Raw genomic sequence first — 25054 nt, 5'->3', positions numbered from 1 at the left:
TATTTGAATAGTGCATCTCCTTTTTTTGATTACCTTGGATTCTTTAACAATTTAATTAGGAACCTTAATAATGATTGAAAACCCATGCCAGCGCTCCTAATAAACCCTTTTTTATAGGTCTGATGCGCGGCCGGGCCTAGGACTAATCGACAGGGTAATTGCTTGTAATCTGGACCATTCTCTGTCACAATCTTATGACGTTGGGAACAAAGCTATAAGGTAGAGGAACGACAAATTTACTTCACATCAACACCGCAACCTCGCTACTCATCTTTCATAGTCCACACCCTCACTACTCCTCTCTCAAAGCATTGGATCTGCTGCTGCTGCTTAATAACCAAGGTGTGTGCTTCCCTACTTTGCCTCTTTGCTCAGATCAGATGAGGAGCCTCCTGCAAATAAAAAGGAACAGTGGTATTAGGCGCATCATAGATTCTACGTTTAACCGGCTCATTCTCGTGTCTGCAAGCCTTTGGAATTTGTTTTCGATCAGAAAGGCATGCCAAAACAATAATAAGCTGAATCTCAAATAAAAAGGAAGAAGCAGAACGCTGTTTTACGGGCATTCTAGATGGTAGCACATGAGCAAGGTGAACCAAAATTCATCTCACATAATTTAGCTTCTATTTCCCTTTTTTCTTCTTCCAGGAAACAAGCCGGTTCATTTGCTGTTGGACAACAATAACCATATATCTCATATTGAGGTGGAAAACAGACTTTCCAGAATGGCGATTGAACCTCTCCGTGACAATCTGGATGGCATCGCAGTAACCGACCAACCATACGATGGTGATTCCTCTTCCCAGCAGCAACTCACCGTGCACAGCTACGACCTGAGTGGTCCACACTCAACAGTTCTCTCCCCAGCCAACCAAGTAAGTGTCAACAGCAGCCATGGACAAAATAAATTTCAGATTGCTGCAGGGGGTAGCCCTGAGCGCCACCGAATCAGATCAAACGATGCTCTTCACTACATAAGCCAGATGCTGATGGAAGACGTTGACGAGGGGGTCGGCATATGCCAAGGGGCTGCTCTTCAGGCTGCTGAGAAGCCATTCCGTGACATTCTTGGGGAGGGATACGCGCCGCCTACTAACTGGCCGCCATTGCATAGCAAAAACATACCAGACAACCCTGATAAGAGTGGGACCAATTGTTACAAGAGGCTCTGGAACACTAGCTTCAGTAATGACTATTCCAGTTACAACGTGTTACAGCCTTTAGCAACCCCGTTGAGTCCATATATCTGCAATAGGAGTCCTTTTATACCAAACCAGTCATCGATAAGTGTCGGATTGACTTCCGGATCTGGCCTCCCTGCCTTGCATGGCCAGAGAGGTGTCAGGGAGGAAAGAATGTTTGCTCCAAGTATTGATAAGCTGGTGATATATTCAAAGAATAACATACTTTATATTTCCCAACTGACTACGAAGGAAAAAGTAAGAGAGAGGACCGAAAACACAATTTTTGAGGTGGCAGACCCAAGGGGTTGGGCTATCTTTCAAGGAAGGAACAATGAACATCATGCCATCACCACTTGTGCAATAATTCGAAATGAAAGTTTTGACCAAGTTGTGCTATGCTATGGTCATTCTGACCGAATAACAAGACTGCAAGAAAGGATGGCGGGGGAAGGAAACAAGATCTCACTGAAAGGCCAGAGCAGAAGTAGGAAGCAACCGAGGAAAGAGTTGGTTGATCTCCGGACTCTCCTCATCCACTGCGCACAAGCTGTGGCAGAAGACAGCTACCTGTTGGCCAGTGAACTGCTATTGAAGATAAGACAACACTCTTCAGCAGATGGTGATTGTACTCAGAGACTGGCATTTTACTTGGCGGATGGCCTCAAGGCACGCTTGGCTGGGATCGGGAGTCAGGTTTATCGCAATCTCGTGGAAAGGCGAACAAGTACAGCAGATTGGTTAGAGGCTTATAGCCTTTTTCTTGCAGCTTTCCCTTTTGGGAGGGCGTTATACTACTTTGCCACCCAAGCTATTCTTGATGTCTCACAAGGGAAACCAAGGGTACACATCGTTGATTTCGGCATCGGCTTCGGCTTTCAGTGGCCATTAATGATTCAGAGACTTGCACAGCAAGAAGAGGGAGCCCCTAAGCTTCGGATCACAGGTATAGACGTTCCCCAGCCAGGTTTCTACCCCTGCGAAATGATCGAGGAGACAGGGAAGCGGTTGGCTGATTACGCAAATAGGTTCAAGGTACCTTTCCAGTATCAGGGCATTGCCGCTTCAAGATGGGAGACTATCAAAATTGAGGATCTTAACATTGACGAGGATGAAGTTCTCATAGTGAACTGCATGTTCCGGATGAAGAATCTCGGTCATGAAACCGATGCCGTAAATGGTGCAAGGGATAAGGTGCTCAAAACTATGAGGAGGATGAACCCGAAGATTTTTATTTCTGGCACCGTGAATGGGTTACTCAGTTCTCCCTTCTTCATACAACGTTTCAAAGAGGTTATGCTCCATTACTCTTCACTGTTTGACATGCTTGACGCAAATGTTCCACGGGATAACGAAGCAAGAAAGATGGTTGAGAGGATCCTATTTGGGCAGGATGCTCTTAACATCATAGCATGTGAGGGTGCAGAAAGAACTCAGAGGCCAGAAATTTACAGGCAGTGGCAAGCAAGGTGCCTCAAGGCTGGGTTCCAGCAGCTTCCTGTCGATCAAGCCATCTTAAAGAACATAGTACACAGGAAGAACTTACATTATCATGAAGAATTCTTTGCTGTTGAAGATTGTGGCTGGCTGCTACAAGGATGGAAAGGGAGAGTACTTTATGCTATATCTAAATGGAAACCTAATGAAACATATGGGGACCAGTAAGATTCGAACAGTTTTTCAAGTGCACAAACATCTCGGCAACTTACCGCCTCTTCAGCTACTGGCGTGATTCTCAACGCAATCGGTCTAAATTGCTGAACAGCGTAAGATATTCTTTTGTCTGATGAGCATTGGGAAGTGCCATCTTGGAAGAAGGTGGGATGGTGATTTGAATGTTGACATTCAGCACCTTGGTAACTACACGACCATATGCAGCAAAAGGCAACTGTACAATACTTTGCCTCTGTCGTTCTATTTAATTCTTGAACACACTAGACATGATGAGATTAGTGGAAATACCACACCTAGACACTGGATTTTGCTGTAAAGTACATAGTAGATTATTATTGTACTGCCTCTCTCTCAAAACTGGCGATACTGATTGTCATTTCTGATTTGAGACGGCAATTGCAATTACTCCCTCCGTGTCGCTGCTCTAGTACAAAATCAAGCAGCGACAATTAATATGGATCGGAGGGAGTAACATAAACAAGGTTCCTATGCACGAATCCAACAGAATGCAGTAATGTTCACATATTATTACTGTCTCCATATCACAGCTATGTGGGTGACGTTTTGGACATGTCTTCTGGCAAAGTTCTGCTACTAAAACTACGAATGCCATTCTGATATTTCAGATTGGAAATTTGAAAATCATACACATCGTTTTTTTCTCGAAAAAGATGGGGACGACATTAGGGGGCGAGTTCCGTTCAGAGAGCGAAACCACCAGGGCCATAGACACGGGGAATAGGAGAGGGAGGGGGGGGGGTGTCGGAGGGACCTCGCAGAGTGTGGGGTCGGCGAAGGAGCGCGAGGAGAATAGGCCCTCCGCGTCGCCGCCGCCGCCGCCGCCGACGACCTGCCGGGCTTCCTCTTGGTGGCCATGGAGAGGTCGTCGAGGATAGAAGAGAGCGTTTACGCACCCTGGGTCTTGTTTTAACTGGGCCTGGGGCCTGGGTCCTGGGCCGTGTCACGTTAGGCCCACCTGATCACGCCAGAACTCATCTATATCTATATCTATATCTATATACCAATATAAAAAGATCCAAATGGGCAGATCCAACTGATCTCGGTCATCGAACTAAGTCAATCCAACGACCTAGACTGCTCCAATGGCGAGCGTTAAACGTGTTTAACGTGTAATTAATATCATACCAAATATTGCACTAATCACATGATTAACACACAAATATTGCACTAGTTCCAGAAAAATAAGACCCTTCTCCCGGAATGTATCTTCTCCACCGGTGCACCCGGACGCCGTAGCGCATATTAAAATATCTTTAAAAATCTGAAAACAATCTACATTGACACAATATTAACATATGTTGTCATAAAATATCATATGAAAATTCGAAACGTTGCATGAGATACAAAAATGATAAATTTGACATCAATGTGATAATGGGCCAAATCTAAAGCCCAACTTATGGCATCTACTATTCAGTGTTGAATTTGTTATTTTTACCTTTACCAATGTTTTGAATTTTGATTTAAAATCCACCCTTTACCGAAGAAAGATCAATTTCTCTATAAATTTTGTCAAAATTTATGACCTCTGACTTTCATGAAAACCAATATGCGTTGCGCACTATATTATGGGACAGAGCGAGTATGAATGAAGATGTCCCTACTGATCTATCCCTTAATCGGGTTAGATTTTACGGGCCTCCATCCATTAAATCTTGTGCCTCAACCCAATAAAATTCTAAAATCTCAAAGGCACATTTGAATTGCATGGCAAGTGTTTAAGTTTAGACTCTCATCCATCCAAGTATATAGCACCTAGTACGTTGTTCGAGGTTGGCTTTGCTAATTGATAAAATTAATAATACTCCATGAACAAAAAAGTCAATTTGTAAGGCTCATTGTCTTTGGAACATGCAAATATAATTGTATCCACATTAATTTTTGTCAAATTTTTATTCTCAATTTAGAATAAACCAATGCATGAAGGAGTGAGAGGCCATGCATATCTCTACTACTATGGTACAATAAATTTTGAATTTGGGATTAGCCATCCATCCTGATGAGAGGCGCTTCTTAGCCGTTGATTTCTTCTATGGAGTGGATCCCTATCGTTTATCATAGCAAACTCGAGTGATCCAACGACTGTAGTCACTGGGATTCGCTCCATCCAGTCGCCCGCCAAAACGAGGTGGACGGGATTTTTCTGGACCAATAGGAGACACTGCACGGCTACTGCGCACACCTTGCATCCTCACGTGATGGTGACTAGAAGTTTTCTCATTCAAGATCGTATGTGGCTGACTTTGTAGTACCTATCGTGTAAACAGAGATTTTTTTTATGAAGCAACAGATATCTTACCTGCAGTTCGACCAGGACACCACGTGCAGTGCACGTGCCTCCTACTAGTAGTGTTAATATGTTGTTTGGCACCTAAGTAGGTCTAAGATGAGCCCAATAAACTGGAAGAGAGGGAGTATATGAGATGTTGGTAGCTATAAAAATATATATCATTAGAAACTATTTTCACATACGAATTTAACTCAATTCAAAATGTAGACAACTTCTATTATTCGTCATCCACCTTAGAAAACTTTCAATACCATTTCCACCTACTATTTCTTTTCACCCTAATATTTCGTTTTTCTAGGCAGGTACCTTTCGTCCCTAATCCTTTAAGGAAACATTCTCAAATTTCAACCAAAATTTATACAATTCTCATTTTTTGACTTCCAACTAACACAACTTTCAACAAAAAATTCACCCAGTATTTCTTTTCTCCCCAACATTTCATTCCCAATGTTTAGTTTTTTTAGGGGCAAGTACCTTTCATCCCTATTTCTTCTCAAATTTCAAAGAATATAGTCAACTTGTATTTTTGTAGACCCATCTGAGAAAACTTTCAACACATTTTCCACCTAGTAATTTTCAAATCAGTATTTTTTTTTCATTTCGTGCAGGTGCGTTTCCTCCCCAATGTTTCATTTCTGCAAATATTCTAACATTTCAACTAAAATAAGCAACTTCCATTTTCTGACCTCCAACTAAGATAACTCTCAACACGTTAATAATGACTGGGCCCTGGGCCCTGGGACGTGTCACATTAGGCCCACCTGGTCACGCCAGAACTCACTCATGAAAAATTAGACCCGCCTCCCCCTCAAAGAAAACAAAAGAACCACACCCACTTCCGTGATGCTCCCTCCGTCCCAAAACACAGTGTGTATAAGACTTTTTTTTATGTCAAATTTCTTTGAATAGTGCCTTCTTTTTTCCTTGAATACCAGCTAAGTGCTATTTTCATTATACACATCAAGTGCAAAAGAAAGACAAATTTCTTTAAACAGCGCATCTCCTTTTTTTAACAATACAATTAGGAACCTTAATAATGACTGAAACCCAGGCCAGCTCCTAATAAACCCTTTTTATAGGTCTGGTGCACGGCCGGACCTAGAACTAATCGACAGAATAATTGCTTGTAATCTGAACCATTCTCCGTCACAATCTCATGACATTGGGAACTAAGCCATAAGGTAGGGGAACGACAAATTTAGCTCACATCAACACCACAACCTCACTACTCTTCTCTCATAGTCCACATCCTCGCTACTCTTCTCTCTAAGCATTGGATCTGATGCTGCTGCTGCTGCTGCTGCTTAATAACCAAGGTGTGTGCTTCCCTACTTTTGCTACTTGCTCAGATCACATGAGCATCCTGCAAATAAAAAGGAACACTGGTATTAGGCGCGTCGTAGACTGAAAATTGCTTTAGCTATGGATGCTTAAACATTCTATGTTTAACCGGCTAAAACAGCTGTTCTCGTGTCTGCAAGCCTACGGATTTTTTTTCCAATCAGTATGGCATGCAAAAACAATCATAAGCTGAATCTCTAATAAAAATGAAGAAGAAGAACTCCGTTTTGCGCTGCGGGATTATAGGACATGAGCAAGGTGAACAGAAATTCGTCTCACATAATTTAGTTTCCATTTCCCTGTTTCTTCATCCAGGAAAGAAGCTGATTCATTTGCTGTGGGAGAAAGAAGCATCATATATCTCATATTGAGGTGGAAATCAGACTTTCCACAATGGCAACTGAACCTCCCTGTGACAATCTGGAGACTGTCGTAGCAACCAACCAATCATACAGGGGCGATTTCTCTTCCCAGCAGCAACTTACCGTGTACAACCACGACCTGAGTGGTCCACACTCCGCAGTTCTCTCCCCAGCCAACCGAGCAAGTGTCAACAGCAGCCATGGACAAGACCAATTTCAGATTGCTGCAGGCGGTAGCCCTGAGCACCGCCGGATCAGATCAAATGATGCCCTTCACTACATAAGACAGATGCTGATGGAAGAGGTCGACGAGAGGGTCGACATATGCCAAGGGGAGGCTGCTCTCCAGGCTGCTGAGAAGCCATTCCGTGACATTCTTGGGGAGCTATACGCGCCGGCTACTAACTGTCCGTCAATGCATAGCAACAACAAACCAGACAACCCTGATAAGAGTGGTACCAGCTGTTACAAGAGGCTCTGGAGCACAAGCTTCAGTAATAACTGTTCCAGTTACAGCGTGTTACAGCCCTTGACAAACCTGTTGATAAGTGTTGGACCGACTTCTAGATCTGGTTTCCCTGCCTTCCATTGTCAGAGAGATGTCGAGGAGGCAACGATGTTTGCTCCACGTATTGGTAAGCTGGTGATATATTTAGAGAATGACATACTTTCTATTTCCAAACTGACTATAAAGGAGACGGTCGGACAGAGGAGCGAAAACTGGGATATCTTGGAAGCAAGGAGCAATAAACATCTTGTCTTCACCACTTGTGCAATAACTCGAAATGAAAATTTCGACCGATTTCTGCTATGCTATGGTCGGAAGAGTTTTGATCAAATAACAAGACTGCGAGAAAGGATGGCAGAGACAGGAAACAAGAACCCACTGAAAGGCCGGAGCAAAGGCCGTCAGAAGCTAAGGGCTAGGATGCAACCGAGGAAACAGTTGGTTGATCTCAGGACTCTCCTCATCCATTGCGCACAAGCTGTGGCAGAAGGCAGCTACTTGTTGGCCAGTGAACTGCTATTAAAGATAAGACAACACTCTTCAGCAGATGGTGATTGCACTCAGAGACTGGCATTTTACTTGGCGGACGGCCTTGAGGCACGCTTGGCTGGGAGCGGGAATCAGGTTTATCGCACCCTCATCGAGAGGCGAACAAGTCCCACGGATTGGTTAGAGGCTTACAGCCTTTTTGTTGCAGCTTGCCCTTTTGTCAGGACGTCATACTACTTTGCGAGCCAAGCTATTCTTGATGTCTCCAAAGGGCAACCAAGGGTGCACATCATTGATTTTGGCATCGGCTATGGCTTTCAGTGGCCATTAATGATTCAGAAGTTTGCACAGCAACAAGAGAGAGCCCCTACGCTTCGGATCACAGGTATAGACGTTGCTCAGCCAGGTTTTCGCCCCTGCGAAATGATCGAGGAGACAGGGAAGCGGTTGGCTGATTATGCAAACATGTTTAGGGTACCTTTTCAGTATCAGGGCATTGCCGCTTCAAGATGGGACAGCGTTAAAATTGAGGATCTTAACATTGACGAGGATGAAGTTCTCATAATCAACTGCATATTCCGGATGAAGAATCTTGGTCATGAAACCGATGGCATAAATAGTGCAAGGGACGAGGTGCTGAAAACTATGAGGAGGATGAACCCAAAGGTTTTCATTTCTGGCACTGTGAACGTGTTACATAGTTCTCCCTTCTTCATACAACGATTCAAAGAAGTTATGCTCCATTACTCTTCAGTGTTTGACATGCTTGATGCAAATATTCCACGGGATAGTGAAGCAAGAAAGATGCTTGAGAGGATCCCATTTGGGCGGGATGCACTTAACATAATAGCATGTGAGGATGCAGAAAGGACTCAGAGGCCAGAAAGTTACAGGCAGTGGCAAGGAAGGTTCCTCAAGGCTGGGTTCCAGCAGCTTCCCGTGGATCAGGCCATCTTAAAGAACATAGTACACATGAAGAACTTACATTATCATGAAGAATTCTTTGCTGTTGAAGATTGCGGCTGGCTGCTACAAGGATGGAAAGGGAGAGTGATGTATGCTATATCTAAATGGAAACCTGATGAAACATATGATGATCAGTAAGATTCAAACAGTTTTTCAAGTGCACAAACATATCGGCAACTTAGCGCCTCTGTCGCTACTTGCATGATTCTCAACGCAACGCTACTTTATGCTAGTATATCTTGGAACAAGATGGGATGGTGATTTGAGTGTTGATATTCAACATGCTTTGATTTGGTCCAACTGCGCAACTACGCGACCATATATGCAGCAAAAGGCAACTGTGCAACACTTTGCTTCTGTCGCTCCATTTAATTTCTGAACAAAGGGTTCCGTAAGTGAATCTGGCGTTCTTTTAGCTATGTGTACTTGGTTATTGTATTGGGCCTACAAGACATGCGATTAGTGGAAATACCATACCTGGGCACTGGATTCGCTGTAAATTACAGTAGAATATTGCACTGCCCATCCCTCAAAACTGGCGATATGGAAGATCAGAGGATTCTCATTTCTTATTTGAAGCAATTGTACTTAATATAAACAAGGTTCCTATGCACGAATCCAAACTCTCTCCATATCACAAAAAAGTGGAGTTTTGGACATGCCTCGAGTCAAACTTTTAAAATTTTAACTACGAACATCATTTTAACCATCCAGATTAGAAGTTTGAAAATCATATGTACGTATTTTTCTCAGAAAAGACGTGAGATCCTGGTTCCCGAGGGGACTACCAAATCACTAGGGCCACAGAGATACGGGGAATCGGAGAGGGCGAGGGACCTTGGAGAAGGGCGCAGAGGGTGGGGTGGAGGCCGAGGTCGGCGAAGGAGCGCGAGGAGAAGAGCCCCTCCTCGTCGTCTTCCTTCGCCTACGCCTTCCCATTCGCCGCCGCCGCCGGCGGCGAGCTGCCGAGCTTCCTCGTGGCGGCCATGGACAGAGAGGTCACGGAGGAGAGGAGTGAGAACCGTAGAGGAGGAGGCGTCTCCGCCTTCGGAGAGCGTTTACGCACCTGCTGAACTGCTGGGTCGTGTTTTAACTGGGCCTGGGCCCTGGGCTGTGTCATGTTAGGCTTCACCTATGACGCCAGCTCATCATCCTATTTTTTTTGAGCTGCCAGCTCATCATCCTAATATACATGAGAGTGGTTTGCTAAAAAAAAGTTGCTTAAAAAAATGAGAGTGATAAAACAAACTTCTAAGTGAGTTACTAGCTTGATCCAGTACCACTAGCATCTGTTCGATCTATGCATGAGAATCATCTATCATGCAACAAGCATGAGCGCATTCTAAGTGAGTTTTAAATGCATCTATATTTAACTGTGACATGCACAACTTTTCATGTTAAGAATTTCTTTCTGATGTAGAAAATTTTCACATAGTTTAAATCGGAAGGACTAAATTAACATTCTACACATTATTTACAATTTGTATATTCGATTCCACAGCAACACAAGATATCGTCTCGTTCAAAAAACTCCTTGCCACACGAGGTACTAAGGTGGCCAATCCAACCCGAGGGTCCTCCTCCATCGCTCGGTCAAGGCCTCCATATCTAGACCAGGAGCTGTCATCGCCAGAGCCATGACAACACTATGTCAGTAATCTTGTGATGATGCTAATCTAGTTAAACTTAACCAAAAATTGCCTAATTTCTTAACAAAATAAAAAAATGTCAATGTCCACTAAACGGAATATGATGAACAAGATGAGAGTTTTATATATTATTAGGTGAGCAAGTTACAATGGTTGGTGACATAGGCATCAATACAAGGTCACATTCAACAGCCTAGGTGAAAACCAAGCACAAACTATGTAGTTTGTGGTTTCTAAAAAAGTAGGTAGTTAGTGAAGATGGTGGCAGCACACTATGAAAATACATCACACACTATGAAAAAAATAGGTAGTTAGTGAAGATGGTGATTGCACTCAAATAATATTATCTTTCCTTTCTCACACACAAAAAATAATAATGATGCTTATCTCTCTTTGAAATAAAAGAAAGTACAAACACTGCCTGTTCATTCCTGTAATTTTCTTCAGGGTAAACAACATTTGTTCTTTTGCTGTGTGATACATATATATTTTTTAAATGGGGGCAAAAGATTTGTCTGAGAATAGAGTTTTACAATCATCCCTTACAACACTGCATGACAATTACTCGCGCAATACAATTTTACCAAGCTTCTTTGCACCCGTGGCGACCCATAGCTGGGCCTCCTCCATGATGATGTTTAGGACTATTGTGGGCAGCACACTTTTGTGCCGGAAGACGCGGGCGAGGCCATAGCTTTTCTATATGGAATGTTCATGCTGGTTCTACTAGCCCACCAATGTTTGACGGAGCCCTTTAAATGCCAAGATGTAATTTATCAAACTAATTAATGTTGTTGATGTTGACGGAGCCCTCCAAATGACAAGAAGGTGAAATCTATTAGTTACTAATGGCCGCGAACACGTCTAATATATCACAGTGACCAATCTCAAAGCCTTTATATGATACCACTATACCAATCTCGAAACACAAAGAAAATAATTACAGAAAAAACTGATGGTTTAATGAGATACTAAAGTACAACAAACTACACTCCAAAAATTCAACCATTATATATATCAACTACCAAATGAAAAAAATACAAGTTTTTTGAATAGTGCCTCCTTTTTTCTTTCAATTACGTCCAAAATTTTAACAGATTTTTGTTCTATTTTCTTCTAGTATTTATTTTGGCCTGTTCTTCTAGTATTACAGATTGAATCTGGATGTGCATTTTCATGACATAATAATTAACAATCCTGTCGATGTTGTAAATAAAATTCAGAGGCATTTACACTCCTTAAACATTTGGTACAACTGTATCACTCAAGCCTTGGTAAAATACTCCAGGTACGGCAGAACATAAGTGTCAGACTAGCTAAGCACCAACAATTCAACTTTCAACTAATAAGATAATAAAAAATCTGATTATTTACTGAGATGAAGTGCAACAAACTATCCTCGAAAAATTCGACCAAGACCATTATATATATCAGCTAGTGCATCTTAAAATAATCAACTAGTACAACTGTATCACTCAAGCCTTGGTAAAATACTCCAGGTACGGCAGAACATAAGTCTCAGACTAGCTAGGCACCAACAATTCAACTTTGAACTAATAAGATAACAAAAAAAAAATCTGATTATTTTACTGAGATGAAGTACAACAAACTATCCTCGAAAAATTCAACCAAGACCATTATATATATCAACTAGTGCATCTCAGAATATATCAACTATCAAGTGGGAAAGAAAGAAATTTTTCTTCAAATAGGGACCCTAATAATTTTGATACCCAGGAAATCATTCCTAATAAACACTTTTTTATACCTCTGATGCGCAGCCGGGCCTAGAACTAATCGACAGGATAGTTGCATGTACTCTGGACCATTCTCTGTCACAATCTTATGACGTTGGGAACAAAGGCATAAGGTAGAGGAACGACAAATTTAGTTCACATCAACACCACAAGCTCACTACTATTCTTTCATAGCCCACATCCCCACTACTCTTCTCAGAGCACTGGATCTGCTGCTGCTGCTGCTGCTAAATAACCAAGGTGTGTGATTCCCTACTTTTGCTACTTGCGAAGCCTCCTGCAGATAAAACTGAGCAGTGGTATTAAGCGTGTCATAGATTCTATATTTAACCAGGTAAAGTAGTTATTCTCGTGTCTGCATCTCTAAACTGAATTAGTTTTCAATCAGTATGGCATGCCAAAACAATCATAAACTGAATCTCTAATAAAAAGGAAGAAGCATAAGGTGAAGGAAAAAAAAAGGAGCTCGCTGGGCAGAAATCCGTTTCACAGACATTGTAGATTGTAGCACATGAGCAAGGTGAACCGAAATTCGTCTCACATAATTTAGCTTCCATTTCCCCACTTCCTTCTTCCAGGAAAGAAGCTGATTCATTTGCTGTGGGACGAAGAAGATTCACTTATCTCGAATTGAGGTGGAAAAGAGACTTTCCACAATGGCGATTGAATCTCTCCGTGACAATCTGGGCACTGTCGAAGCAACCGACAAACCATACGATGGTGATTCCTCTTTCCAGAAGCAACGCACCATGTACAATTACAAGCAGAGAGGTCCGCACTTCTTTCCCCAGCCAACCACTGGAGCAAGAACATATCTGCATCGTACAGACACTGGCCCTGGGTTGTGCAATGTCAACAGCAGCCATGGACAGAACCAAATTCAAATCGCTGCGGAACATCACCGGATGAGATCAAACGATGCTCTTCACTACATAAGCCAGATGCTGATGGAAGATGTCGACGAGAGGGTCGACATATGCCAAGGGGAGGCTGCTCTCCAGGCTGCTGAGAAGCCGTTCCGTGACATTCTTGGGCAGGGATACACGCCGGCCACTTACTGGCCGCCATTGCATGGCAACAACGAAACAGGTATCTCTGATAAGAGTGGCAGCAGCTGTCACAAGAGGCTCTGGAGCAATAGCTTCAGTAATTACTGTTCCGGTTACAGCGTGTTACGGCCCTTAACCACCCCCTTGAGTCCATACATCTGCAATACGAGCCTTTCTCTACCAAACCATCTGTTGACAAGTGTTGGACAGGCTTCTGGATCTGGTTTCCCCACCTTGGATTGTCAGAGAAGAGGCATCGAGGAGGCAACGATGTTTGCTCCAAGCATTCATAAACTGGTGATATATTTAGAGAATGGCATACTTTCTATTTCGCAACTAACTACAAAGGCAAAAACAGGAGAGAGAAGCGAAAACGCAATCTTTGCGCTGGCAGACCAAAGGGAGTGGGATATCTTGCAAGGAAGGGGCCATAAGCACCATGCCATCACCACTTGTGCAATAATTCGAAATGAAAATTTTGAATGTTTGTCAGACTTCCGACCAGACAACAAGACTACGAGAAACGACGGCGGAGAAAGGAAACAATAACTCACTGAAAGGCCGGAGCAAAGGACGTCAGAAGCTATGGCAGAGGAAGCAACCAAAGAAAGAGTTGGTTGATCTCAGGGCTCTCCTCGTCCATTGCGCACAAGCTATAGCATTAGAAAACCACCTGTTGGCCAGTGAAGTCCTACAGAAGATAAGACAACACTCCTCAGCAGATGGTGATTGTACTCAGAGACTGGCATTTTACTTGGCGGATGGCCTTGAGGCACGTTTGGCTGGGATCGGGAGCCAGGTTTATCGCAACCTCATGGAGAGGCGAACAAGTACCACAGAATGGTTAGAGGCTTACAGCGTTTTTATTGCATCTTGCCCTTTTGTCAAGACGTCATACTACTTTGCCAGCCAAGCTATTCTTGATGTCTCAAAAGGGCAACCAAGGGTGCACATTGTTGATTTTGGCATCGACTTTGGCTTTCAGTGGCCACTAATGATTCAGAGGTTTGCACAGCAAGAAGAGGGAGCCCCTAAGCTTCGGATCACAGGTATAGACGTTTGCCAGCCAGGTTTCCGCCCCTGCGAAATGATCGAGGAGACAGGGAAGCGGTTGGCTGATTATGCAAACATGTTCAAGGTACCTTTTCAGTATCAGGGCATTGCCGCTTCAAGATGGGACAACATTAAAATTGAGGATCTTAACATTGACGAGGATGAAGTTCTCATAATTAACTGCATATTCCGGATGAAGAATCTTGGTCTTGAAACCGATGGCATATATAGTGCAAGGGACGAGGTGCTGAAAACTATGAGGAGGATGAACCCAAAGGTTTTCATTTCTGGCACTGTGAATGGGTTAAATAGTTCTCCCTTCTTCATACAACGATTCAAAGAGGTTATGCTCCATTACTCTTCATTGTTTGACATGCTTGATGCAAATGTTCCACTGGATAATGAAGCAAGAAAGATGATTGAGAGGACCCCATTTGGGCGGGATGCACTTAACATAATAGCATGTGAGGATGCAGAAAGGACTCAGAGGCCACAAAGTTACAGGCAGTGGCAAGCAAGGTGCCTCAAGGCTGGGTTCCAGCAGCTTCCTGTTGATCAAGCCATCTTAAAGAACATAGTACACATGAAGAACTTACACTATCATGACGAATTCTTTGCTATTGAAGACTGCGGCTGGCTGCTACAAGGATGGAAAGGGAGAGTAATCTATGCTATATCCAAATGGAAACCTGATGAAACGCATGGTGACCAGTAAGATCCGTACAGTTTTGCAGGCTGCGGAGACAACTTCCTTGCATGCTTCTCAACACGGTGGATCTAAAATTCTGAAGACGGCAAGACATTCTTTCGTCGGAGATGAGCATCGGAAACCTATCTTGGAAGGAGATGTGATGGAGATTCGAATGTTTATACTCAACATGTTTTTATTTGGTCCAACTGCGCAACATGCAGTACCATATGTTGGAAATAAATAGAAGGCGACTGTAAAATAGTACCTTGTGTGTTCTTTTTAATTTCTGAACAAACTATTATAGAAATTTGCTCTATAAGTGAATCTGGTGTTTTTAAACGAATATTAACTATGTGTACTTGGTTATCATTTTGATCCATTTATTGGGACTATTAGACATGAGAATAATAATGGAAATACCATACCTAGACACTGATTGTACTGTAAAGGAGATTACTGCACTGTCTGCTTCTCAAAACTGGTGACATGGAAGGTCAGAGAAATAGTCATATCTGAAGGAAGACGGCAAACAAGGTTCCTCCTATGCATGAATCCGACAGAATGCATATGCGACGTTTTGGACATATCACAACTAGGTCTAGGTGGGTGACGTTTTGGACATGCCTTTGGTCGAACTTGTACTTCAAACTACGAGTATCATTCCAATCATTCAGATTGGAAATTTGAAGGTCAAATGTACATATTTTTCTCAAAAATAAAATAAAATACGTGGGCTACATTAGGGGGTGAGCTCAAAAGATCATATGTTCACCGAGGGGACTGCCAAACCACCAGGGCGTCGGGAGACACGGGGAGTCGGAGAGGGAGAGAGGAGGGAGGGACCTTGGAGGCGGGCGCAGAGGGTGGGGTGGAGGCGGAGGCCGAAGTCGGCGAAGGAGCGCAAGGAGAAGTGCCCCTCCGCGTCGTCTTCCTTCGCCGCCGCCGCCGCCGCCGACCTGCCGAGGTTCCTCTTGGCGGCCATGGAGGGAGAGGTCGCGGAGGAGAGGAGAGAGGAGGCGTTTTCCGCCTCCGGAGAGCGATTACGCACCTGCTGAACTGCTGAGTCGTGTTTTAACTGGGCCTGGGCCCTGTGCTGAGTCGTCTTTAGGGTAAATAACATTTTTTTTTCTGATGTGTATATCAATCTAGAATGGTGTTTTGGCACATGGGAGCGTGCGCTCCTGGTTTTAAAATTTGTTTTAAACATATTTAAAAATATAAAAATAATCCAAACAAAAAACTTGACACGTACATCTCGATATTCTACATGCTCGAAAAATCGTTTCACGACTGAAAACTTATGTGTCGTGTGTGAAAAAGACAAAATCCGGTGTTAAAAAAATGCTTTTCACAAGATATCCTTTTGTCTCTTTTACACAAGCCACAGAAAATGTTGGTTTTCTCCCAAACTTGATATGCACGCATATAATGTAGAGATGTATGCGCCAAATTTTCGTTTGGAATTTTTTCACACATTGAAATATTTTTTCACGCGTGCAGGAGTGCGCGCTCTCGGGAGCACCCACGGATTCCCGTCTCAAATATTTATACTATGAAGACATGTCAAAAACGTTTTGTCTCAAAACACAGAAAATAATTACTCCCTCCATCCCGCACTAAGTTAGTGCTAGATACATCAATTTGAGCGACAAGTAATTCGAGAGACAGAGATGACCTAGCCAGCCGCCGCCTCCCCAAAAAAGTTAGGGTTCCTCTGCCTCCTACCGGCGCCATCGCCGGTCCACCCCGTCTCCGATGGCCTTAGGGCCATGGGGGCAGAGTGGATCCCGGCCCTTGCCGGTGAGAGGGCTCCATTTTTAGAATTTTTTTTTAGTTTTGTTAGGGTTTGTGTCCTGCTCAGGAAGGCAAGACGCGCGACGGCTCTCTGAAGATGGAATAATTGTCTCCCGCCTAGTCCCCGTTCCATTGATGCGTCTACCATTGTCGGTGGGCGTGTGGAGGTGTGTCTCCGACAGACCTATCTTTGGTGGATTTGCTTGGATTTGTTCACTGTTCGTCTATGTTCTTGTGTCTTCAGATTGGATCCTTCTGATCTACACTCTTCATCGGCGGCAGTTGCTATTCTGGTGTGTTGGTTCTATGGGGCCTTAGCACGACAAATTCTCGACTGTTACAACAAGGTTTGCTCGTCTCTAGTGAGGGAGGAGCGATGATAGTGACACGTCTTCGGCTCGCTTCAGTGCTTGTAGTCATCGCTAGGTGGAGTACAGATCTGAATATAATTTTTATTATTTCTAGTGTTCGTTATACTAGCGTTATTGAAGATGAATAGATCAGAAGTTTTTCCCACAAAAAAAAGTAATTCAGGAGAGAGGGAGTACAACAAAAAAATCTGATGGTTTAATGAGATAAAGTACAACAAACTACCCTACAAAAATTCAACCATTATACATATCAACTAACAAATGAAGAAAAAACAAATTTTCCTTTATATAGTGCCTCCTTTTTCTATTACAACAGAATTTTTAACAGATTTTGTTTTATATTCTTCTACATTAGTTTTCTCTTGTTTTTTACCTGTAATTCTAGCAGTATAAATAGGATTTGGATGTGCATTTTCATGACCTGATAACTAACACTGCTGTCGAAGTTGTAAATAAAATTCGAAGGCAGTTACAGTAATTAAACATTTGGTACAAATACTTCAGGACAGAACTACACAAGTGAAAATCTCATCAGACTAGCTAGACACCAACAATTCAATTGTGAACTATAATAATCACGATTATTTTTATTGAGATAAAGCACAACAAACTATCCTCTAAAAATTCAACCAAAACCATTATATATATATCAACAATCAAGTGGAAAAGAAAGAAATTTTTCTTTGAATAGTGCATCTCCTTTTTTTTTATTACCTCAGATTTGTTTTAACTATTCAATTAGGAACTTTAATAATGTTGAAGCCCAGGAAAGCGTTCCTAATAAACACTTTTTTATGCCTCTGATACACCGCCGGGCGTAGAACTAATCGACAGGATAATTGCTTGTAATCTGGACTCATTCTCTGTCACAATCACCATGGCTGACGTTGGGAACAAAGCCACAAGGAACAAGAGGAACAACAAACTTACTTCACACCACCACAACCATTGGATCTGATGAGGAACAACCATTCTCTCAAAGCACTGAATCTGATGGAACAACCATTCTCTCAAAGCATTGGATCTGATGCTGCTGCTCAATAACCAAGGTGTGTGCTTCCCTACCTTTGCTACTTGCTCAGATCAGATGGGAGCCTCCTGCAAAGAAAAATGAACAGTGGTATTAGGCGCGTCATAGATACAAAATCGCTTTAGGTGTTCTGTTTCTGTTGTTGTTGCTTAAACATTCTGTGTTTAACCGGCTAAAATAGTCGTTCTCATGTGTGCAAGCCTCCAGAATTTATTTTTTCAAGCTGAATCTCCAGTAAAAAGGAAGAAGCAGAAAGTGAAGGAAAAAAAAGGAGCTCGCTGACCAGAATTCCGTTTTATGGCCATTCTAGATTGTAGCACATTTGCTAGGTGAACCAAATAATTTAGCTTCCATTTCCCCTTTTTTCTTCTTCCAGGAAACAAGCTGATTCATTTGCTAAGACAAAGAACCATATATCTCATATTGAGGTGGAAAGCAGACTTTCCACGATGGCGACTGAACCTCTCCATGACAATCTGGACAATGTCGCAGCAACCGACGAAAGTGATTCCTCTTCCCAGCAGCAACCCACCGTGTACAACTACGACCTGAGTGGTCCACAGTCCAAAGTTCTTTCCCCAGCAAACCAAGAAAGCACATATCTGCTTGGTGGAGTCACTGACCCTGGGTTGTGCAGTAACAAAAGCAGCCTTGGACAAAACCAATTTCAGATTTCTCCAGGGGGTAGCCCTGAGCACCGCCAGATAAGATCAAATGGTGCTCTTCACTACATAAGCCAGATGCTGATGGAAGACGCCGACGAGAGGGTCGACATATGCCAAGGGGAGGCTGCTCTCCAGGATGCCGAGAAGCCATTTCGTGACATTCTTGGGGAGGTATGCGCATCGGCTACTAACTGGCCGCCAGACGACTCTGATAAGAGTGGGACCAGCCACAAGAGGCTCTGGAGCACTAGCTTCAGTAATGACTATTCCAGTTACAATGTGTTACAGCCCTTAGCAACCCCATTGAGTCCATATATCAACAATAGGAGTCTTTTTCTACCAAACCAGCCGTTCACAAGTGTTGGATGGACTTCCGGATCTGGCTTCCCTGCCTTGCATTGTCAAAGAGGTGTCGAGGAGGAAAAGATGTTTGCTGCAAGTATTGTTAAGCTGGTGATACATTTAAAGAACGACATACTTTATATTTCCCAACTGACTACAAAGGCAAAAGTAGGAGAAATGAGCGAAAACACAATCTTTGAGGTGACGGACCAAAGGGGCTGGGATACCTTTCAAGGAAGGAGCAATAAACATCATGCCATCACCACTTGTGCAATAATTCGAAATGAAAATTTTGACCGAGTTCTGCTATGCTATGGTCAGAAGAGTTTCGATGGAATAACAAGACTGCGAGAAAGGATGGCGGGGGAAGGAAACAAAAACTCGCTGAAAAGCCGGAGCAAAGGGCATCAGAAGCTATGGGTTAGGAAGCAACCGAGGAAAGAGTTGGTTGATCTCAGGACTCTCCTCATCCATTGCGCAGAAGCTGTGGCAAAAGACAACCACCTGTTGGCCAATGACCTCCTAAAGAAGATAAGACGACACTCCTCAGCAGATGGTGATTGTACTCAGAGACTGGCATTTTACTTGGTGGATGGCCTTGAGGCACGCTTGGCTGGAATTGGGAGTCATGTTTATCGCAATCTCGTGGAAAGGCGAACAAATACCACAGATTGGCTAGAGGCTTACAGCCTTCTTCTTGAAGCTTGCCCTTTCAAAAGGGTGTCATACAACTTTGCCAACCAAACTATTCTTGATGTCTCGCAAAGGCAACCAAGGGTGCACATCGTTGATTTTGGCATCAGCTTCGGCTTTCAGTGGCCATCAATGATTCAGAGGTTTGCACAGCGAGAAGAGGGAGCCCCTATGCTTCGGATCACAGGTATAGAAGCTCCCCAGCCAGGTTTTCGCTCCTGCGAAATGATCGAGGAGACAGGGAAGCGGTTAGCTGATTATGCAAACATGTTCAACGTACCTTTTCAGTATCAGGGCATTGCCGCTTCAAGATGGGAGACCATTAAAATTGAGGATCTTAACATTGACGAGGATGAAGTTCTCATAATCAACTGCATATTCCGGATGAAGAATCTTGGTCATGAAACCGAATCCATAAATAGCGCAAGGGATGAGGTGCTGAAAATTATGAGGAGGATGAACCCAAAGGTGTTTATTTCTTGCACCATGAATGGTTTACACAGTTCTCCCTTCTTCATACAACGATTCAAAGAGGTTATGCTCCATTACTCTTCAATGTTTGATATGCTTGATGCAAATGTTCCACGGGATAATGAAGCAAGAGAGATGATTGAGAGGATCATATTTGGGCGGGATGCACTTAACCTCATAGCATGTGAGGATGCAGAAAGGACTAGGCCAGAAAGTTACAGGCAGTGGCAAGCAAGGTTTCTCAAGGCTGGGTTCCAGCAGATTCCTGTCGATCAAGCTGTCTTAAAGAAAACAGTACACATGAAGAACTCACTTTATCATGAGGAATTTTTTGCTGTTGAAGATCGCGGTTGGCTGCTACAAGGATGGAAAGGGAGAGTATTTTATGCTATATCGAAATGGAAACCTGATGATCAGTAAGACTCGAACAGTTTTTCAAGTGCACAAACATCCATAGGCAACTTTACCACCTCTGTAACCACTTGCATGATTCTCAACACAATGGGTCTAAATTGCTGAACACTGTAAGACATATATTCTTTCGTCAGATGAGCATTGGGAACTAGTCCCTTGGAAGAAGATGGGATGGCGAATAATGTTGACATTCAACATGTTTTGATTTGGTCCAACTGCGCAACTACATAATCATATGTAGCAAAAGGCAACTGTACGTACTTTGCTTCTGTCATCTCTACTCTTATAAAAAACAGAGTTGGTGATGATGGTGTGCCTGCCATCCTGCAATATAGGTCGTTCGATTTATATCTGACGGATAGGAAGGAAACTATGGCAATTTTGCAAAAAAGATACCCACATCCCTCTCCATATTTGCAAATAAGGCCTTCCCGCGTTAATCCTTTTCTCTCACAAGATAAACTACTCATATAAATGCATCTTGATGTTCCGTGCACCACATGGGCATCTTGCTAGTTCTATTTAATTTCTGAACGACTGATCGAGAAAGTTGCTCTATAAGTTGCTCTATATGTGTACTTACTTGGTCATTGTTTCGGTCCGTGTATTGGGCCTACAAGACATGAGGTTAGTGGACACTGGATTTGCTGTTTTCTCAAAACCGATGGTATGGAAGATGAGAGGATTGCCATTTCTGATTTGAAGACGGCAATTGTACTCAATGTTCAAGGAAGTGTTTTTGGGCAGCGCTTAATACAGGCGGGAGGAGATAGGGGGGATATAAGGCCTGGGCCAAAATTGGCTTGGCGGCTAGGGTAAAAGGGTGGGGAGAGAAGAGAGGCCGAGAGAGTGTTGCGGTGGCGGCTGTTCTTCTCGGTTTGAGCGGTCCCTTTCCTCTGATTCCAGCAGCGGCTGTGGCGATCGTCCTCCTCCTCGGCAGCCGGCAGGTGAGGATCGATTTATCCTCTCATCTGTGCTCCTCTTCCTCCTCTGCTTGTCTTCCTCCACAGACCCAGTGCCCCTCTTGCTCTCTCTTGCTCCTATGTGCCTATGTGCTGCTTCTGCTGCTGTTACAGTTTGTTGATTCAAATTTTTCTAGGAGTATGGAGTCTTGAAATGATGCCAGTGATGCCGCAGGCAGCAGAAGAGAGAGCAAATTCCTATTTTCCTTGCATATATTATTCAAAAACAGCCTAATTCTGGCCAACTTAGAAAAAAGAGGCACTAATGTTCACATATTATTATTACTCTCTCCATAACACAATTAGAAGTAGATCCTAGTTCCCCGAGGGACTGCCAAATCACTAGGGCCACAGATAAGGGGAAGCGGAGAGGGTTGGAGGGACCTCGGAGGGTGGGGTGGTGGAGGCCGACGTCGGCGACGGAGCGCGAGGAGAAGAGCCCCTCCGCGTCGTCTTCCCTCGCCTACTCCGTCGCATTCGCCGCCGCCGGCGGCGACCTGCCGGGCTTCCTCTTGGCGGCCATGGAGGGAGAGGTCGCGGAGATCAGAAGAGAAGGAGAGAGGTCATTTTCCGCCTTCTGAGAGCGTTTACGCACCTGCTCAGTGTCGTGTCGTGTTTTTACTGGGCCCGGGCCCTGGGCCGTGTCACGAAGATGTCCAGGTTCAAAAAAGAAAAAAAAAAAGCAGATGCCCCTCCTGTCCAATAAGAAACATATGTCCTCGTATGTTTTTCGAAAAGAAGGATAAACCCAGTCTCTGCATCAGGGCGATGAAACATATGTCCTCATATGTTTTTCGAAAAAAAGGATAAACCCCAGTCTCTGCATCAGGGCGATGCATGCAAATGTCCTTCATATGTACTCTGTAAGGAAAAGTGATCCAAATGCTCTTATATTTCTTTACGGAGGGAGTACCCTGGATCTTATGCCTCAACCTAGTAAAATTGTGAAATCTCGATGGCTCATTCGAATAACATGACGAGCGTGTAAGTGTAACATCATAATGCTAGATGATGAAAAGTAGCACCAGGGATGAAATGCCACTCGAGCCCAGAGCTAGCTAGTTCTTCACGAAATGCGTTGAGGCGCGACACTTGACTGAACATCTAGGGGTAAAGCACATTGTCTCGATGTGGGTTGCACGACCTGTATCAAATTGAGGAAAACTATTGTTTTTATTTTTAGCCTAGTTGAATAGTGTTGATTAAGGTTTATTAGTTTAATTATAAAAAGGTGAGTTGTTATACTACTCTTTGTAAGATGAGCAAAAAGAGCAACAACATGCATGCTCGCTCACTCCTTTCATGCAATGCACGGTTTCACGCACTCACTTCATGCAACGCGCGTGAATTGGGTTCGCGCGCTTGAGATAATACTATGCGCCTTGTTTGGAAGAACTAAATTTTTGCATGGCAGTGCACTATCTAGCTTTGAGTGTATGTGTCAATACTCAAGATCATTATGGACAAACTTTCTATTTTCAGAGAGGTCTTCCATCCACGTGTGAGTTGCATTTCTTTAGTTTTCCACACGTCCTCTCTATGCAAAGGAAATAGAGAGAAGAGATGCTATGCAGAATACGTTCGCAAAAAAAGGCTATACATAATACACATAGTCGTAGATAGAACACACACTCTCTGGCCGAGTTCTTTGTGTCGGGCTACTTCTTCAGCAATCCCATCCCAGTGTCTGCGTGCACAACCAACCATCTGGGAGAGAAGACACCTCCGAAACCGTATCCCTTGACAAGTTGCACCGGAAAAGGGGCAGTAAGGTTTTTGGGGAGCGTCTTCAGTGCGACTGTTCGCTCAAGTTCGACTACATCCATGACAACCATATGTCTGCTTCCTCTACAACGGATGGACACTTTATCTTCACCATCATGGCCAATGACGTTGTTGCACCCTAATTTTTGGTGAACTCATATGTTCCGAATCTCTCTCATTGACATGCACCTCTAGCCCATATGCCTATATGCTAGATGTTCCTAGTTTGTTGTGTGTGCTTTGCCATGTCAGTAATCTCATGACGATGCTAACCTGGGCTCAGCTTAAGCAAAAAAATGTCTAATTTCCTAACAATCCAAAAACCTCATATGTTCAGGCAATTTCCATTGGCTGATTTGTTGCTACTCTAAAATCGCTAATGTTGATGGGTGCTCACTTCAAGAGGTGGCAGACCAAAACCATCAAGTGGATCACCGCTATCAACATGTACAATGTTTCAGCCGGTGCTTCGAGGTGCCCGCTTACTTGTGAACAAAACAAAGTGTCCTTAGAGATGGCTGTAATCTTTGTGGGGTGTCGTCATAAGTGTGTTGGGTGACAAGTTGGTTGATGCATATTTGCATACGCGTGATGCCAAAAGAGCCGTGGGGTGCACTTGAATCCAAGTTTGGATGCACCAATGTCGATGGTGAGTTGTATGCTATAGTGCAGTTCAATGACCATGAAATGGTTGAGCACCATTTTGTGGTCGAACACGCATGAGCTACAATGGATGGCAAAGGAATTCAATCTCTTTAAGTGTTTGTTGCTCAATAAATTTGTTGCCAAGAGCATTGTTGCTAAGATTCCTCCTTCATTGAGGAACTTTGCCACATCTTTGAAACACCACATGAGATCTTTGTTGGGAGTCCCACTGGATCCTTGGATGATGTAGAGAAGGTGAGGGCTAAGGATACACGAGCTCAATGACCAAGGGACATTCAGCTGTCAATGTTGTGCAGAAAAATGTCCATAAGTTCAAGGGACATTCTTTTAGTACTCCCTTCATTATATACAAGGCCACTTCATATTTCTGTGTCTTACTTTGATCATTAATTTTACCAATAAAAGTGAGTTATATGCCACAAAAAGTTTATCATTGAATGCACATTTCAAAGAACTTTCCTATGATATATTTTTTGATGGCATATAAGCCATACTAGAAGGGTTGGACGCGCTTTGCTGCACCGTTGGTGTTGTTCGGTTTCTTGAAAACATTACTCTTTCTGTTTCAAATGTAAGGTTACATTTTTTAAAGTCAAATCTTTTTAAGTTTGATCAAATTTGTAGAGAATATATCAAAATCCATAATACCAAATCGGTATAATTAGATTCATCATGAAATGAATTTCCATATTTTTTGGTTTATTATTGTGGATGTTGACTTTTTTTGGCTCTAAACTTGGTCAAAGTTAAAGGAATTTGACTTTCCAAAAAACTAATACACCTTATATTTTGGAACTGATGAAATATTTAGTTTGGCGGGGCGAGGAGATGATGGAGTGTGCTTTATTTTA

General features: G+C 43.2%; 3 protein-coding genes, 1 long non-coding RNA gene and 1 pseudogene across 4 annotated transcripts; 4 read left to right on the top strand and 1 right to left on the bottom strand.

Moving 5' to 3' along the window:
- Positions 1-3812, bottom strand: LOC125543496. The gene is made up of 2 exons (XR_007298520.1): positions 3628-3812; positions 1-392 (listed from the first exon to the last, which is right to left on the bottom strand). It is a non-coding gene; the product is annotated as an uncharacterized LOC125543496 (long non-coding RNA).
- LOC125543462 (scarecrow-like protein 34) lies at positions 404-3614 on the top strand. The gene has a single exon (XM_048706828.1). It carries the CDS (start codon positions 726-728, stop codon positions 2844-2846), a length of 2121 nt encoding a protein of 706 aa, XP_048562785.1. The 5' UTR covers positions 404-725; the 3' UTR covers positions 2847-3614.
- Positions 3813-6543: 2731 nt separating the features above from the next.
- On the top strand, positions 6544-9661 carry LOC125543474 (scarecrow-like protein 34). The gene has a single exon (XM_048706840.1). The coding sequence runs from the start codon at positions 6901-6903 to the stop codon at positions 8968-8970; it is 2070 nt and encodes a 689-aa protein (XP_048562797.1). The 5' UTR covers positions 6544-6900; the 3' UTR covers positions 8971-9661.
- Positions 9662-12529: 2868 nt separating this feature from the next.
- On the top strand, positions 12530-15121 carry LOC125532575 (annotated as a pseudogene).
- Positions 15122-18302: 3181 nt separating this feature from the next.
- Positions 18303-21204, top strand: LOC125543458 (scarecrow-like protein 30). The gene has a single exon (XM_048706823.1). It carries the CDS (start codon positions 18676-18678, stop codon positions 20815-20817), a length of 2142 nt encoding a protein of 713 aa, XP_048562780.1. The 5' UTR covers positions 18303-18675; the 3' UTR covers positions 20818-21204.
- The last annotated feature ends 3850 nt before the right edge of the window (positions 21205-25054 follow it).

Source organism: Triticum urartu, chromosome 1, assembly GCF_003073215.2.
Source record: "Triticum urartu cultivar G1812 chromosome 1, Tu2.1, whole genome shotgun sequence".
Classification (NCBI taxonomy): Eukaryota; Viridiplantae; Streptophyta; class Magnoliopsida; order Poales; family Poaceae; genus Triticum; species Triticum urartu.
The sequence above is the reverse complement of the archived record's forward strand: the minus strand, read 5'-3'. Positions and strand labels throughout refer to the sequence as shown.